The sequence below is a fragment of the Eucalyptus grandis genome, chromosome 11, assembly GCF_016545825.1.
Source record: "Eucalyptus grandis isolate ANBG69807.140 chromosome 11, ASM1654582v1, whole genome shotgun sequence".
NCBI classification, from domain to species: Eukaryota; Viridiplantae; Streptophyta; class Magnoliopsida; order Myrtales; family Myrtaceae; genus Eucalyptus; species Eucalyptus grandis.
In genome coordinates, this window is record NC_052622.1 from 15,228,022 (window position 1) to 15,246,017 (window position 17,996).

Consider the following 17,996-nt stretch of genomic DNA (forward strand, 5'->3'; position numbering starts at 1 on the left):
TCCAACGGCATTAGTTAATGCGCCATTTTTCTGAGGAAGCTTGTCAGAATCAACGACGGTATCGGTTCCTCGCAAATTCATGTAATCGGTGGAGTCTCCAAGACCTGCTTCCTCAGCAATGGCATGATAGTTCTCAATGACAGCATCACTTGTCGACTTAAAGTGTATTCATGCGGATGCATGAATGGCGTGTCGTGCGCCTGATCAAGGGAAATGAAAATGTAAAGGCAATCTCCGGAAAATTGAAAGAACCAGTATCACTGTATCAGATAGTGTCCACAGTAACAAATGCGTCTCCTATCTGCGAGTACCAGACATTGCGTTAAATGAATGTGACACCGTCAAGGCAAAGTCATCTTCTCGAGCATCAACAACTCATTTTCCATCACTTTGGAATTGGAACAGTGAACTCCGGCTGATAATCTTACTAAGAGAAAAGGGAAACGAAAGGAGTGAGAAGCTTGAGCTCAAAGCTTCCTTCAGAGCTGTGGGAACGCGAGCCAAGTGCTTGGCTCCGTATGCCTTGACGAAGTACTCTTCCAATTGAGGGTTCCATTTCAGCGCAGGGTTGAACTTGAAGCAGTACCACTTCGACTGATCCATCTACATCCCACGGAGGGACGTTTTGCCGCAACATTAGATGAAACGCGAGCATGAAAATACGAGAAAGATGCATCTGAATCAGGAACAGAGATATAGACCTGAGAAGCAGGGGTCTTGGGAGGTGAACGGGCGCCTGCCAAGGTTCTGCAACAAGCGCCTCGCTTTACCGTGCATGCATATGCATAGAGAATTTGCTCAGCGTGTAGAGAAGAGACTGCGACTAAGGGGAATTACGAGTGCGCCCGCGATGATGCTCGACGAAAACGTTCGAAAGCCCGTGTGACCAGGAAGCTTGGGCTCGAAGGCCGAGGGTGAATGTATTTGACCCGCTCTTGATGGGTCGGGCCCCTCCATCAGTGATTTTTTTGTTTTCTTTTTCTTTTTTTATGTGTACTTATTTATAAAAGAGAAAGACGAAGGTCGATACGAGTTTATCGAGAGATATTAGGTGAAAGAGTGATGGTTGAGTGGATTATGTAGCTCGATTCGATCTTCCCATTTTATAACTGGTATGCCGAGATTTACAAACTCTTACGAATTATTTGAAAAATTGATGTGTGAGATTTTCTTTATTTCCTTTCACGTGGAGGTCCTTAACAAGTTATGTGTTCAGTTTTACGGGTTGTGTCGACAATTGGAAAGTGCAATTACAGTTGGAAATTGCTTTGTTGACAGTTGAAGCAAAATATCATACTGGACAAAACACATTGATGTCAATTACTACTCCATTCGTGATATTGTATCAGAAGAAACCACATTACGGACTTGGGCAGCATTTGCCGGAGGTGAGAAGCCCAGAGGGGCTTGGGAGAGACGACGATTGATCGAGATAAAGTTGGACTTCTCACCAAGGTAGAGATTTATTGATTTTGTCTCCAAATTTAATGCTATTTGACTTGAAATCCTTTCTATTATTGAATTGAAAGGAAACCCAGGCCATATTAGGAATGTTTGAACCGAATTCTCGCCAATAGAGTGGTAGGTATTGCCAAAAAAAGAAAAAAGAAAAAAGGAAGGGAAATTAATTTCCCACAAGGCTTATCCTCCTCGTTGAAGTTGAAGTCCACGTTGATGTCGAAGAAGGTATATATGTATTCTATCGGTAAGGTCGATCTCTAGTGAATAGTGAATGCACTTAACAAGCGTGAAAATTGCAAGAGATACAAAGAGCACTGAGAGACATCATCTAAAAGAGTTATGGGCATTCATAAAATCCGTTTTTTGTGTGATTAATTATTGTGGATTGGGTTTAATCTTGGATGGGTAAACATTTTTGTGTGTGTAAGTGAGCGATTACAATCTCATCTTTGCCAATTACAGTGAAACCATCTCATTAATCTCTTCCCGTTAAGTAGGCACATTGATAACCACGTAAATCAGCCGTGTGTAGGTTTTGTTTACACAATTCATTTGTTATTCGAGTTGTTGTTTCCTTTGTTCACACTTTCGCATTAGTCGAAACAATAGGCTAACCCAAGTATTCCTTGGAAAATTGCTTTTTCGATGGACGTTTTGAGGCTCCTGGTATAAGCGCAATAAGTAAGTTTGTTTTATCCTTCTGCTACTACTGATACTAATGTTGTTGATTCTCTCTCGTCAAAGCTTGAAGCAACAATGATTTTGAATAACCCAAAATCCAACCGTTTCTAGCTCATTGTGGAAGGTGTAGCGGATGGCAATCTGCATATAGCTAGAATTTGGAGGGCTCATTTAAAAACGATAGAGGGGATTGAGTCGCTGATTTTGCGCGTGATTATGTGAGGAGGTCAAGCTCTCCCTTAGAAATAATTTTGAAGTGTTTAGAAACTGATAATAGTGATTGATTCTCTTGCTTATGATTGAAAAGAGTGTTTATAGCCATATTTCGTAAAAACAAACCACCATCGTCCCTAATCGTATAGTCTATTGGTCAAGTCCATAGGAGACCTAGAAAAGTCGCATGGTTGAAGAATGAGAGAGTTCGGTCTATCCAAGCAATGTGCATTTCCGAAAGTTCATGAACGCGTGACATCGTGCTACGAAGAGACGCAAACAATCGTTGCCAAATTAATAAAATAGATTTTGCAAAAGCATGTCCTTAGTACAATGATCAAAACTTTTGCAATTTTCAATGCATATCATATTAAAACTATAATATGATCCTAAATAAATGAAGATACCACGATGGATAATGCGTAGATGCATTCTGGTTGCTAGAAGACAAAATTGGCAATGGGAAATCCTCGTCACGTATCTCGTCCTTGAAAATCTTTTTGCTTTTTTCCAAGCAAGGACTTGCTTAGCAATGCTTATAGGTTTTCACGGATTGTGTGTTGCTAAATGCCACACCCACAACGCCACCCATCGTGTCATTCGACTGATGAACATATTTAGGCACCAAGTAAAGACCAGTTACATATCATAAGACCGTCCTTCGAGCTTGAGTATACGGAACATCATGGCCATTTATAAGCATACCTATACATAGCAATCATCACCGATAATTTCTTCACTTTTTTGCAAACTTTCTGGTTCTCCCAAGGTGGTTTTCTCTTAATGCGAACATGAAAGCCAAACTTCTTGAATCGCTAGATATTAACGAGATGAAAGTAAACCTGCCGAGTGAAATTTAATTTTCAAGATGTGTGAAAGCTCGAGCAAGCAAGGGTCTCTGCATGTTATTTGGACTTTCATCAAAATAAGGTACCCATCACATAGCATTGCATGGAAAGCAATTGGTTAACATTTTCTAAGTAAGCGTTGGAGTCAACAGAACCCTTGAAGCCTGGCGGTCCAAATAAAACCGTATCAAAAACATCACCCAAGAGGTTGGGATACTTGGAGTGCCATAACTTGGCACGGAGGGACACTTAAGTGCCATAACTTTAAAATGGTACACTTAAGTGCCAATATCAGAGTAAAATGGGACACTTAAATGCCACTTCGGCGAAAATCTAGCCAATGGCTGACTTGGCAATTTTCTAGCGAGTTTAGTCCAAAAAGGTGTCGTTTTGCACGCTGATGTGGCGGAGAAAACGCAAAAACAACGCTGTTTCGTGTCTATGTGTAAATAATAATATAAAAATTAATTAAATTATAAAGTATTCAAAAAAATTAAAAATTAAGAAAAATTTAAAACTTTTAAAAAATTAAGAAAAAAAAAGTGGGGGAGGTCGAACGGGCGGGCCGAGGGCCGAGCCCTCGCCGCCGCCACCTCCCCGCCGTCGCCGAGAAGGGCCGGTGACGGAGGGGGAGGGTCGGCCGAGGTCGCCGGCCCCGACCGGCCGGGCTCGGCGACCCCGACCCTCCCCACTCCATCGCCCCCTTCCCGGCGGCAAGGGGGGGAGGGAGGCGAAAGGGCCCGCGAGCCCTTGCGGATGAGGGCGACCCTCGCCCGGATCCGGTTCGGTCGCGGGCCCTCGCCGCCTGAGGGGCCGGCGTGGGGAGGATCGGGCTGGGTCGCCGGGCCCTCCGCCTGAGGGCCCGTGAGCCCTCGCCCGGATCTGGGGCGAGGGTCGTGGCCCTCGCCGCAATCCGGCGAGGGCTCGCAGCCCTCGCCGTTGGTCGGCCGGGGCTAGCGCCCCCAGCCGCCCCTCCCCCCTCCGTCGCCGGCCCTTCCCGGCGACGGCGGGGAGGGCTCGGCCCTCGCCGCCCGTTCGACCTCCCTTTTTTTTTTTTTTTTTTAATTTTCTTATTTTTTAATTTTTAATTTTTATTTTTATGATGCTTTGGAGCTGAGCCGAACTCGGCTCTCCGACGAGCCACATAGGCAAAAAATAACAATAAAATATTGCCACGTAGGATTTCCGGTAAGGGTCGCCGAAGGTGGCACTTAAGTGTCCCACTTGAAAAAAAAAGTGGCACTTAAGTGTACCATTTTGAAGTTATGGCACTTAAGTGTCCCCCGTGCCAAGTTATAGCACTTGTGCTGGACTTCTACCCATCACCCAACATCTCTCTCAGCCATGAGAGTTTTCTTCTACCTCTTTTGGTAGTTGTCCCCCCAAAACCCTAAATCTCCAGTGGTTTTCCGACACCCAAAAACACGATTAACCCCTTATTGATCAATGAAACCCATCATGTAAATCTCAGAAACCCCCCACCCTACCATTTCTTCGTAAAAATGAGAAGTCTCATGCAATGGAACAGTCCTGTCATCTCTCTTCGGATGGATTCAATCAACGCTGGATGAATCAGAGCTTTGACCACGCAAAAGGTTGGATGCCGTCATTTCCCCATGGATTTCTTCTAGGCTTTCTGATTTTGATTTAGTGGAATGGGTCTTGATGCTTCCAACTTGATCGGAAAAAAGTAACAAGATAGTAGCAGTCTATTATGCTATTAGTAGAATGGGTCTTGCCTTGTTCAACATGATCGGCAGAAAGCAATGAGTTAAAAGCAACATTTCGTTTATGTGTTGGTCTCTTTTTTGCCCTGAGATCTGTTCTTGTAAAGCCCTACTAGTTCACTGTTGAGACAAATTGACGAATCTGGGGAAGTGGATAATCGTCTGGCTGTTTTGTGCAAAAGATTGGGTAATTTGAGGACTGAGGTTGATGCTCCTCCACAAGAAAGTGTGATCTCTGAGGCGATATTGGATGAATGCCAGCGAACAGTGTTTGGCAAGCTATATTCGGGAGGAAACATAAACATTCAGGCTTTTATTACCACAATGAAGAGAGCTTGGAAGTTAGATTCAGTTACCTTTGCACAACGTAAATCGGGCATCCTTTCTTTTACTTTCGATTATGTGATGAACAAAGAACGAGTGTTAGAAAATAGTCCATGGTCTTTTGCGAGCAACCTGTTGATCCTTAAACCATGGGAGTCTAATAAACCGGCGCAATGTTATAAGTTTACCAACTGTGCATTCTAGACTCAAATCCATGGCCTTCCTATTGAATGGTGTTTTGAGGAGGTAGTGTCTCATATAGCCAAAATCCTAGGATATGTGAAGGAAGTAAAAGTGGAAAAAAGGGAGCGGCCTTTCAGAAGGTGGGGAGAGTAAGAGTAGAGCTAGACCTTGATACACCTTTAAGTCCAGGTACGTTATATAATCTAGGAGAGGGGAAAGTCTGGTTGGATTTCAAATATGAGAGGTTACATTGCTTTTGCTATTCCTGTGGAAGAGTTTGGCATTTTGCAACAACATGTGCAAAAGTTCCTTTTGATGGAGCCAAATATGAAGATAGGAGGATGCATAGGTTTGGGCATTGGTTAAAAGCAGAGGCTAAGGAGACCAGCCCGTTTTGGCAAATCTTTTATGGTGACCGGGTGGATGAAGAGGAGGAGGCACAAACAGATAGTAACTCTCCAGATCAAAGCACTCAAATAGTCATTTTCACTGGCAAGCAAACAGAAATAAATTTCACAGCATCAACTCATGCACAAAACAGGGCAAAAGAGAATATTTTCATACCTGAACACCAAGTGGAACAATACCAGGAAAAAGGGAAAGGCATCATGAACATTGAAGAGACAGAACAAAAGCTTTTGCTGGCTAATAAAACGTTGTCTTGGACAAAAAAAGAAGGATAAAAAAGGCGAGCAGAATTTTAAAAAGTTCCCCAGCAAAGAAATTAAAGAGGTACACCCCATATAACTATTCCTTTAGAGGGCGCGGATTTTGATGAAGCAAAACTGTAGGATACTCCTATTAGTCTTTTGGAAGGCACGGTGGGATGGGCTTTGGTTGCTAGCTCGAATAAGCGACCGACTTATATATGAGTATTATATGTTGGAACTGTTAGGGGTTGCGCACACCACTGATAGTTCAAAATTTGAGAGCCATTGTAGCTCATGAAAGGCCGGACTTGATTATGTTATTGGAAACAAAAAAACAAAGAAAATGTGATTTTTCGTGTTAGGAGACAGTTGAAATTTAAAAACATCTTTGTGGTGAACCCGATAGAAATTGCAGGGGGTCTGGCGATACTTTGGAATGATGAAGTTGATATAGAGGTGGAATCTAGTTCCCAAGAAATGATAAACTTAGTATGTGTAGATCATGAAAGCCAGAACACAATGCGGGTTACTTGTGTGCATGCTCTAAATCCCTTATGGGAAAGATTAAAATTATGGGATGATTTGAGACAGATCAGTCTTTCTAATAGACTTCCATGGGTTTGTTTGGGGGATTTTAATGAAGTGCTATATTATTGGGAGAAGGTGGGAACGAGGATGGCAAATACTTATAGAATGTAAGCCTTCCAAAATTGCTTAAATGATTGTTCGCTAATGGAAATTGATTGCAAATGGTGTGCTTTTACTTGGTCAAATAACAGAGAATGGACTAATTTGGTTAAGGAGAAACTGGATTGGGTTTTTTGTTCTCTAAATTGGAGGCTAATGTTCCCGGAAGCAGAAGCATATCCTCTCCCGGTTGTTGGGTCTGACCATAGTCCTCTCTTAATGGTGAGTAATGCTGAACCTGCAAAGAAAAGAAGAGATTTCCACTTTGAGGCATTCTAGACTGAAGATGTAGAATGCAGAGAAATAGTTAAACAAGCATAACAATCTCAAACTTTTTACAAAGCAGGATTGCGAGACAAATTAATGGCGATAAGACATGCTTTGAAGGAATGGAGCAAAAAGAAGTTCCCAAACAGCCATAGCCATATAACAGCCCTAAAGCAAGAGCTTCAATTCTTAATAAACAGCACAAGTTTGAACCAATGAGCAAATAGGATGAGTCTCTTAAAAGAAGAAATTGAAATGTTATGGAGGAGAGAGGAGATGTTTTGGGGTTTAAGATCCTAGATTAATTGGCTACGATGGGGAGATAAAAACATGAAATATTTTCATGCAGCAACTATTTAAAGGAGACAAAAGAACAAAATTACTATGTTGAAGAATACATTGGAGCAGTGGATAAGAGACAAATAGCAACTTCAGCACCTCACCATATCCTTTTTCAAAGAGTTATACACTATGGTAGGTCCAAGAAACTGCCAACCAGTATTAGATGAATGCCCAACACTAATTGGAAATGATATTAATTGGTGGAAGTAACCTTGGAAGAAGTTCCCATACTGCTGTTTTTCAACTTAGTGCACAGAAGGCCCCTGATCCAAATGGTTTAAATGGAATTTTCTACCAACATCATTGGGATATCATCAATATTGATGTTTTCAAGGAAGTTAGGGGTTTTTCTTTGCTTGGGAGTCTTAGAACTAGCACTAAATAGAATACGTATAGCCTTAATTCGCAAGACACCTCATCCAGAATGATTTGACCAATATCGCCCTATTAGCCCTTGCAATTTTTCATATAAAATAATATCGAAGATTTTGGCAAATAGACTTAAAAGATGTCTGTCAATGCTAATTTCAGGGGAACAAAGTGCCTTTGTTAATGGAAGACAAATTCAAGATAACATTTATATTGTGCAGGAGGTACTACACCAATTGAGGATGAGAAAGAGGAAGAAACATTTTTAAGCTGTGCTGAAGTTAGACATGAGAAGGCCTATGATTGAATTGAATGGGATTTCCTAGAAGGATGCTTGCTGAAAATGGGTTTTTGTGCAAAATGGGTCAATTGGGTCGTGCATTGTGTCACTACAGTTACTTTCAACATCAAATTGAATGGTGAACCTCTTCCCTTTTTCAATCCTTCTAGAGGTATTAGGCAAGGGGATCCCTTATCACCGCACCTTTTCATTTTAGTGGAAAATAGTTTATCTTCTTTGATGGGTAAAGCTCTACAGGATGGAAGTATAAAGGGGATCAAGTTGAATAGATTCTGCCCTACTTTGACTCATATTTTATTTGTAGATGATTCCATTTTCTTTTTGGATGGATCCATATAAGAATGTCAAAATATTGTAGGTGTTCTAAATTAGTATTGTTATGCCTCGGGACAAGCTGTAAATCTAAACAAGTTCAGTATTTTCTTTAGTAGAGAATGTCCCCAATTATTAAGGGATAATATGACAAGAGAGTTGAGGGTTCTTGAGCTTGATCGGACTGGCAAATACCTTGGAATCCCTTTTGATTGGGGAGCATAAAAAAGACAGGTGTTTGCTTGGATTTTAAATAGGGTAAACATGAATTGGAAGGCTGGATATCAAAAGCAGGCAAGGAGATCTTTCTGAAATCAGTAGTGTAGGCATTACCTTAATATGCCATGTCAATATTCAAAATTCCAGTTTCAGTTTGTAAGGCTATAGAGAAGAAAATAGCCAATTTTTGGCGGAAAAACAGTGAGACAAAAGTTGGTTTGCATCGGAAGAGATGAGAAATCATGAAATTTAGGAAAGACAAGGGAGGCATGGGTTTTAGAGATTTAATTACTGTAAACAAGGCCCTTTTGGGTAAGCAAGCTTGGAGGATGGTTAAGAATCCGGATGCTTTGTGGAGCAAATTATTAAAATGGCTCTATTTTTATCACAAAGATTTTTGGCATGCTGATAAAGGATCTAAGCCTTCATGGGGTTGGAAAAGTTTACTATTGAGAAGGGAGGCCATAGCGGATTTAGTGAGATGGTTGATTGGAAATGGTCAAAATGTCAACATTAGAACAGATAAATGGTTAAAGAGAGGACTAATAGGAGGGCCAGCAAACACAAACGACCCACATCAAATTTCTGAGTTGATGAATTTTCAAACAGAACAGTGGAATGAACCACTTTTGAACAATCTCTTTGATGAACATACTGCTCAGGAGATCCTTGCCATCACAATTAACCGTCAATTTACAAAGTATGAACTGATATGGACATGAACTAAGGACGGGTCTTTTACAGTAAAAAATGGCTACAATCTATTAAGAGAATGAGCAACAGCACATTTTGCAATGCAATACCCCTCTTCTTCATACCAAACACCAAGAAAACTATGGAATGCTCTATGAAAGATGCGAACCAGCCCTAAACTAAAGATTTTCATTTGGAATGCTTGTCAAAATGCCATCCCATCTAAGGAGAATTTATGGAAACGAAAGATTTTACCTGATCCAGTATGCGATCTTTGCCGTGAGAGTATGGAAACGGTCGAACATATCCATCTTCTTTGCCCCTGGACCGCACGAGTATGGAGCCACCCGGAAATCAACCTACAACTGAACGGACAGGAGGTTACACGAATGGATGTATGGCTAGTGCAATTTATAAACAACAGCTTGAACCTACCTTCTTTGGAAATGATCTCAAACATCCTATGGCAGGTTTGGAAGGAGCGAAACAACTATATATTTTGGGGAACCAAGCCGGATGCCTGCAAAGTGGTAGATCTGGCCAGATTTCAGCAAAATAGCTACAAAAAATGGGGTTTTGGGCATCTTCAAGCAAGAAAAGAAGAGGAAACCAAGATGTCTCCAACTTGGAAAGCTCCAGTAGCTGGTACTTTGAAGATTAATGTTGATGGATCCATCTGCCAGGGGTCGACGGAAGGAGCCGTGGCCTGCGTAGTCCGGGACTTCTCCAGTAGCCTCGTGGATGGTTTCACGAAACCAGTTCAGGCGGTGTTGTGTCTTCAACTGGAAACCCTAGCTGTGCTTGAAGTCTTGGAGTACATAAAGCAGAAGAAGATGGGAGTAGTTTCAGTGGAGACAGACTGCAGAGGCCTCGTGGAATCCCTCAGTACACGGAAGATTTCTCTTGGGAAACACGTGCGACTTGGACAAAATGTTCACAACTCCTTCAGCAAGTGCCGCAAGTGGACCTGCTCTATTGTCCTCGGGCCACCAAAACAGTTGCAGACTGGGCTGCGCGACAACAGAGGAACATAACGCTCCCTATCAACTGGCTGGGTTCTCCTCCTCAAGGCCTTTGGGCCTTGTTATGTAATGATGCCCCATCTGTTGGGTTTGCTGGACAGTTATAATATAAATAAAATACCACATTTCGACCAAAAAAATAAAACCGTATTAAATAATTGATGAATCTAGTCAAAATCTGTCAAAAATAATAAACAACATATATAAGCCAATATGGCGGCAACGGCAGGTTTGTCTGCCGTAGAACTCTACGCCTCTCGCTCTAACAATACACATGTCTATATGCATGTAGGCATATGTAATATATACTTATCCCGATATATAGATTGACATTTACTTTTGTATATTGTGCGATGGACACATTCTCATTTTAATGCGGTCGGCGACTCCTGATAATTTACAGGGAAAACGATTGGCGATGGGCATATCCATTTGAATCATTTTTCTCTTCCAAGGTCAATCTCAGGAAGGTTATGCCCGTGATGTGTACCGAATTGGAAAATTGTCATTCTTAATCGGGTTCCCGAAGAGCTTCAAAACACTTCCGTTAGAAAATTTTGAGAGTGTCAACCTTCATTGTTCATGCCATAGTACCTTTCATTTCATGTAAGTTCACTAGTTCGTCCTGATCAATTTTCATTGTGGCCCCTCACATCTTGTGCAACACTTTGGAAGCATGGTGACCGGGTTTTGAGACAGATGTTTCTCTCCTATCAACATGAGACATGCTCACTCTTTTCTAGATAATTATATTACCCGAAGTTCCAAGTTGCAAGGGATTGATCCTTCTCCTTAGGATTTTACCATGTCAATTTTTGAATGTCGTTTTTTTTTTCAAAGACAATGCTAGATTGTGACAACTGGGCAACTCACTAAGAGAAGATGTCTTCTTCCCTTAAGATTCTATTGGAGACATCATTTAAGATTATCTGCAATTATGTCTTAAAGAAAAATTAGATAGGTCTAAATAAGTCTTTTACGTTATTGTTGGTCTTGTATTCATTGAAATTGAATAAGTCCATGCTCCACAGATCTCTATAGTCATTTGCTTGAAGGTTTGATAGGTTTGTGCAAATAAGTGCACCAACTTTAAGATCACCTCCATTCTCAATTGTATCATCCTTGTTTATTCCACCAGTCAATGCTTGCTCTTCTTTTTGCTGTTAAAAAAGTTCAAAAGGTCTATAAGCGTGTTTATTGTAATGCTCAAAAATTTATTGTCAACCTCTAAGGCGGCAATACTTGACAGGGGCCGATGAAGTCGAGGTTGACCTCGTTGGCCCTTGCCTTTGGTCAATCGCCAATTGGCAATCGGCTAGAGGAAGAAGAAGGGTAGAAAAAAAGGAAAGAGAGAAAAAAAAAAAGGAGAAAAAAGATTTAAAAGGAAATAAAAATTCAAAAAATAATAAAATATTATTAAAATTTGTTCATCGCCGCACATGCAACATAAGCCAATCGGCGATTACGTCAGCAAAATATGACTAAAACTAGCCGCAAGAAATGCATTGACACCAATAAAATGTTTAAAGCTAAATTGGCATTAATGCAAATAGGTTTAAGACTTTTGTGACACTTTTCCCACTTGTGCCAATTTAGTCATTCCGACTAATTTTAACCAAATATTGTTAACATAAATATCGGGCAACTTACGTGACCTTGACATCAATATGATTTGTCCTACCTCCACGTCAACAATATGCGGCCAAAATTATCCGTGAAGGTTAAATTGGCACCAAATTAAAAGATTTGTGATTAAATTGATATTAATAAAATGTTGAAAACTAATCAAGACTTTTCTGACACTTTTCCGGGAAAAATAAAACCTCTAGCCTTTGACTTAAATAAGCGGACAAACCATGTGAGATCCCACCCCATTTGATCAAATTAAATTTTATTTTAGGAAGTTGAGGCCGGGATTGACTGTCTCGCAAAAGTATACGCCTTGTCAATATCTTCTCAATAGTTTGGGCCTCGGCCCTTGAAGAAATGAAAATATGGAGTTGTGGCCTATTAAAATTGCAACTCTTTATGGGGCCCGTAGGATAAACCTTTTAAATCTCCGTCTTTGGTCCAATTTCGAGCGACGTCCATTCACATTGCGCTTCTTTCTTCTCGAGAGAGAACTAGAAGAAAAATATTCGGTGTCTCTTTATTTCAATCAAGAGTTCGTCGGACAATCAAGATTCGTATCTATCCGGACGATGTTGCAGTTTCCAGGGTTCATGCTGCAGTTCCCGGATCAATGAGGATAATTCCGCCGTCGTTTCTGTTGCCATCTCAGTGGCCTCAGCCACAGAACGAGGAGGTTTGCTGGCCTCGGGAGTCTGACTTCGAAGAAAAGGTGACATCTTTTTATGTCTCAATGCCGTCATTTTCATTATTGCTTGCTCAAGAGTTCTTCAAGGCCCTTTTGGCATGGTGGTGATTTTCCTTGTCCATTCGTGATTTCATCATCAATAGATACGTTTAAGTAATTATCTTCCATAATGACTGCATTACAAAGGAAATACAATGAAAGATGAGTAAATTGTGTAATGCATTCATCAACCACAATATTCATTTTTTGAGTAAATTCTCATAAATTTGTATAAAAAATTGAAGTTGAAAAAAAATTCACCATTATGAGGATTATTTGTGGAAATAGAGTTAATAATTGGCTGAATGAGTTTAGAAGCAGACAAGCATGAATGATGTTAAAATGCAATGGTTATGGAAGAAGTGGCTAAGGGTGAAAATCGTTTGAAAGGAATGTGGGTTTCAAACAAAAAAAAAAAAAAAGCAGAAAAAGAAATGCAGATAATTTTGTCTTTTAATAAAACTGAAACAAAATAAAAAGAAGAAAAAAATGTAAGAAATTATATTAAATTGAGAATTGGACCCGCAAGAAATAATATAGTCAATTCAATATGATAATCATGAGCTAATAAGGAGATATTTTCGGTAATTTTTCCACATCATGAAACATATATCTATAATAGATTTAGCAAATAATTTTTTTTATGAGAGATCGCTCATCTTGGTTTGTGAATGTTATACTAACCTCATTGATAAGTCAAGACGTAGGTTAAAACTCATATTACTTTAAAAAATAGTAAGAGAATTCATCACGATTAATGTCTTGTCATTATTTTAGTCAAAAGCCACATAATACTCAAAAAGCATGTGTGAATTGCAAAAAGGAATATTTCTTTTTTGAAGCTTAGCGCTCAATATTTATAACAAGTAAGAATATACTTTTGATATAAGATATGAAATCAACAATCCATGTAATGCATGCTTGACAAAGAAAATAGGTTTTTCTCTCTATCGTTTTCTAATTGAATAAATATTAATAAAAATATCCAGTGGTAATTTGTGCTCAACATAAAGAGGAGAAGTCACCGAATGCATGTAAATAATAAGGACAGCCCCTTGTGGGTCTATGCTACTTCATTCTAAATCCTCTAAAAGTTATTGATACAATCACACAGTTTTTTAAATTACTAATGCTTATAATAGACGTCTCATCTATAAAAAAAAGAAATTAATTGCAAAAAATTTATTGATAAAATTTCTCCATTTTTTTTTTTTCAGTTTAATATACTTTCTCATTAAAAAAACCTTTTCAAACGCTAAAATCATGGAACTGTCAAAATAGCGAACTATATCCACTACCTTCAAAAACTCACGATTGCTCCGAAAGGTATAAGTAGGAATTTCAATGCTTGCTTTGCCCTTGGGAATGTAGAGACATATATTTCTCAACTTTTGTGATCTCTAATGAAGGAAAAAAGGTTGATTGGAAAATAGCCAATATATTGGGGTACATGAACAAGTACGGATTTTCTTATCTATGATTTGTCACAAGAACTCAAATAGAGATTTATGTAAAAAATTCCAATGTTCAGGACAAACTATCAGCAAATACTTCACTAAAGTATTGCAAGCAGTCCTCAAATTGACAAAATAGGTTATCATACCACATTTCTTTGATGTTGTCCCACAATAGATTCTAATGGATCCTAACCATAAACGTTACTTTAAGATAGGATTCTCATATATTCATTTACACCATCAATTTTATTTTGTTAATAATCTTGTATAATACTAGTCTTTGATAAATTGATAGAGCTGTATAGGCACTATTGATAGCACCCATATTCATGCTTTTATACCTATGTTGAAGCAAGTCCCATTTAGAGGTAGTAAATGAATGACCACTCAGAATGTGATATGTGTTTGTTTATTTGATATGAAATTTACTTATATGTATGCTGATTGGGAAGGCTTTGCCAACAATTGTTAAGTGCTTTCGGCTGGGGACTCCTAGTTTGGAATTTCCTTGATTGCCACCAAGTATTTCTCGTCCTTTAAGAAGTAATTTTTTTTTTTTATGATTGTATTTACGGTTACAAATTATGACCAATTTATGAGTACCTTGTTGTAGGCAAATACTATATGGTGGATTATAGTTTTGTAGCAACTCCGGGCCTTTTAAACTCATTTTTTTTAAAGGTGAACGGTATCATTTAAATGATTATAGAGATACAACGAGACATCCAACAACGACAAAAGAATTATTCAACTATAGGCATTCTTCTCTAAAGAATATTATTTAAAGATCATTTGGGGCGTTAAAGAATCGCTTTTTCATTTTGAGGCACATGCCTTCATTTGCAATTCGAAAGTAATCACATATTGTAATTGCATATTGTGTCATCCATATTTACACCCGTGATCAAAACAAGATGGATAAGAACTTTTCATTATATGGAGATTCGCAGTACTTGTTTGAACTTACGCAGGATAAGCTTACAAACAATATATTAATCGATGAGGGAAACCAAATGGAAACGCTTAGGAAAAGTATTGCCAATAAAATGCCAAGGGACCATAATATGTCAAAGATTCTATGAAATTGTTTTCTCAACTTTTGAAATGTATTACTATTATTTTATATTTAAGGATTTCTTATGTTGTTATCTAATCAATTTTCATTTCTAGAAATAGAAATTTTATTCTGTTATCAAAGAAGTTTATGTTCCAAAAACAAAAATTTTAAATTGTTGTAAAACGGGTTTTTTTCTTAGAAACTTGTCCGGGAAATAGAAATTGATTTCTATTTCAGAAATTTTGTTATGCGTGCCCTAAATATCCGATGACATCTTGCATAAGAAAAAAAATACACAAAGGTAAAGCAGTATCCAATCCTCTTAAAAACAGGCCCGTCTTCTTTGACATTGATCGTCTGTCCCTGAGCGGGAACTGAATGAACACTTGGGTTGTCACCCGCTTCGACTGCTTTCTTCCTCATAATCGGACAAATCTGAGACAGGACCTCAACAGAAGCTGCTTCCACATTGGTCGCGTCCAATGCAGAAGTCTCCATGAAATAGAGGGACTCATTCTCGGCGAATGACTTCCCGTCCTCCGGTGGGATTGCCACGAGGTGGCGGAAATCGGACTTGTCGCCAAGGAGCATTGCCACGATGATGGGGTCAGTGTGATACCTCAACTCCCTCAGCCACCTTCCAACGTTCTCAAATTCGCACGTGCTGGTGACGTCATACGCAAGTAAAGTGCTAACAGCTCCTCTACAATAAGCGCTTGTGATGGTTCGTTACCTGAGAAGTTGAACAACTGAACTCGATACATTCAGTGATGATAAAGGAATTCACAGGAACGTCTCTCAACACATAAATCCGACCTCCATCACCGGACGCGATGGTACACGGAATGGTTTTGTTATAATAAGATGTTAATTTTGCAGTACATTGCCCTTCACATTTTTTTCTTCATTGCCGGGGAAACATAAAAGTCTGGGGAATGCTTGTCACATAGGCTGTGACCTCTAGTCAGATCCTCATTGTTTCAGTAAGAAGATGTGCAAGAATTAAAATCATACACCCTAATTCTCTTCCAGGTGTCTTTGATGCACGGTTGAATCAAGTTTGGATTTTAATCCGCCCGTTAAGCTCTCGTAAACTTCCAACACTTGCTAAATTCTCGAGGTCACAAACTAATTAGGAAGCCATGCTAATATGAAGATAAATCAAGCCGTTATTCGCTACTTGTCCCTCAGTCTGCATACCAGCGCCATATCGGCATCTCCTTTGTAATTTGGCCTATGCAAGAACGTCCAAGCCACATCGGCGAGCCGGTCGAACTTAGTGTCAAGCAAAGTAGGGGTGTGCATGGTTCGGGCGGGCCGTTCCCAACCTAGAACCGAGAACCGCCCGCTAAGGACCGGTTTCAAAAAATTGGAACCGGAATCCACCCATTTATCGCATGGATAGGGTGGATCCATGGAACCGATCTTGACACGAAATAATTTTGGTTTTCAACATAGAACGACTACATGACATCAAAGCAAGCCAAGGAAAGAAAAACCAAATTTAAGTACGTGGAGATGTGGACAGTGGGAGAAGTAAACACAGTGAAATTGTGATAGGATTAGGAGCCGAAGACGAAATGAGTGAGATGAGATCTAGAGTTTCTTTTAATAATTTTTTTTTAATATTAAAAAGGTTCCGATCTGGTCCGGGTGGGAGGGCGGGTGGATCCGTCCATGGAACCGGGAACCGAATCGGTACCCACCGGTTCCCATAAATTGGAACTAGGAACCGGACCGGTTCCCTCAAGAACCGCCTGTTCCGGGCGGTTCCGGTCCGGTTTCGAGTGGTTTGGGCGGTTTCCGGGTATTTTGCACACCCCTAAAGCAAGGGCGTCGCTGATGCCCAAGAGCTCGTCCCTCTTAAACATGGTGGAGATGGAATCAATGGCGGAGATGGAGGAGTCACTGACGGCAGTAGCACGGAGGCGGCCGTGGTAGTCCTTGGAGGAGGCGGTTTTGGTTGGAGGAGTAGGTGATGAGGAGGGTGGTGGGTCCATGCAGCCTCGCTCCACTTTGATTAAAGATGATTCCTTACCCTTTTGTTCTTTTTTTTTTATTAAAGACAAAATTATTTATGATGTTGCGAAATGTAAATGATTGAATAATAAAATAGACAGAATAAAAAAAAATAAATCAAATATCAAATTTACATGATTCATTCACCGTGACCACGTTCACAAGGAGAGTAGTTACAAATTTTATTATAGATCAAATAGATTAAATGATAAGTGGAGGTTTCAATCATACTTGGAGTCAGGCAAACACTTCCGTAAGCCTTAATTACACCAAATAATGCACATGATGTTTAGTCTCACAATTCTTCACTAAATAATCTTTAAATCTCACGGAGAATTAAACATATCTTAAGCAAGATTTAGTCAGCCGTAAACACTCGGACTCTTGGACGTAATTTGCCGAATAGAGACCCACGAGACTCACGCCAAGCACTCGTTTCGGCGCCTCAAGTCTTCTCTCTTTCTTTGGACAGACGGCACGAATATCCGTTGCACTTTGATCGATGACGACGCATCACTCTGTCCGCAAAACAAACAGAACGACCAATCTCTAATAATAATCAAAGAGAAAAATAAAACCCTTCATGAAACAGAGTCCAACGAGGAAAAGGAAAGTCCACGGTCAACTTTCCTCAAATTTCCTATTCTCCTTGCCCGACTTAAACTGAGGATAATTTTCGTCGGTTTTAAAACAAAACATTATCCAATAGAAAGTCCAAGTTAATATCACTTCCCATCTTGACCGCATCTTCAACATGGAAATAATATCTGTAATATTTATGATGCCATTGAGCTGTCCTGGTCGATCA

At 39.8% G+C, this 17,996-nt stretch overlaps 1 protein-coding gene and 1 long non-coding RNA gene across 2 annotated transcripts; both read right to left on the reverse strand.

Annotated features, from left to right (window-relative positions):
* Positions 1-6,771: 6,771 nt before the first annotated feature.
* LOC108958381 lies at positions 6,772-10,105 on the reverse strand. Its single transcript, XR_005547492.1, has 4 exons — positions 9,927-10,105; positions 9,713-9,813; positions 9,533-9,642; positions 6,772-7,012 (listed from the first exon to the last, which is right to left on the reverse strand). It is a non-coding gene; the product is annotated as an uncharacterized LOC108958381 (long non-coding RNA).
* Positions 10,106-15,397: 5,292 nt separating this feature from the next.
* Positions 15,398-17,169, reverse strand: LOC104427407 (ras-related protein Rab11D-like). The gene is made up of 2 exons (XM_039305115.1): positions 16,990-17,169; positions 15,398-15,895 (listed from the first exon to the last, which is right to left on the reverse strand). Exons 1-2 carry the CDS (start codon positions 17,167-17,169, stop codon positions 15,398-15,400), a joined length of 678 nt encoding a protein of 225 aa, XP_039161049.1.
* Positions 17,170-17,996: the final 827 nt, after the last annotated feature.

Bases quoted from the DNA above. Each gene is read 5' to 3' on its own strand.
- LOC104427407 (XM_039305115.1), bottom strand. From the start codon at position 17,169: ATGGACCCACCACCCTCCTCATCACCTACTCCTCCAACCAAAACCGCC. The intron at 15,896-16,989 runs GTGTGCAAAATA...CTCAGGTAACGA, and splicing joins GCGACGCCCTTGCTTTAGGG to ACCATCACAAGCGCTTATTG.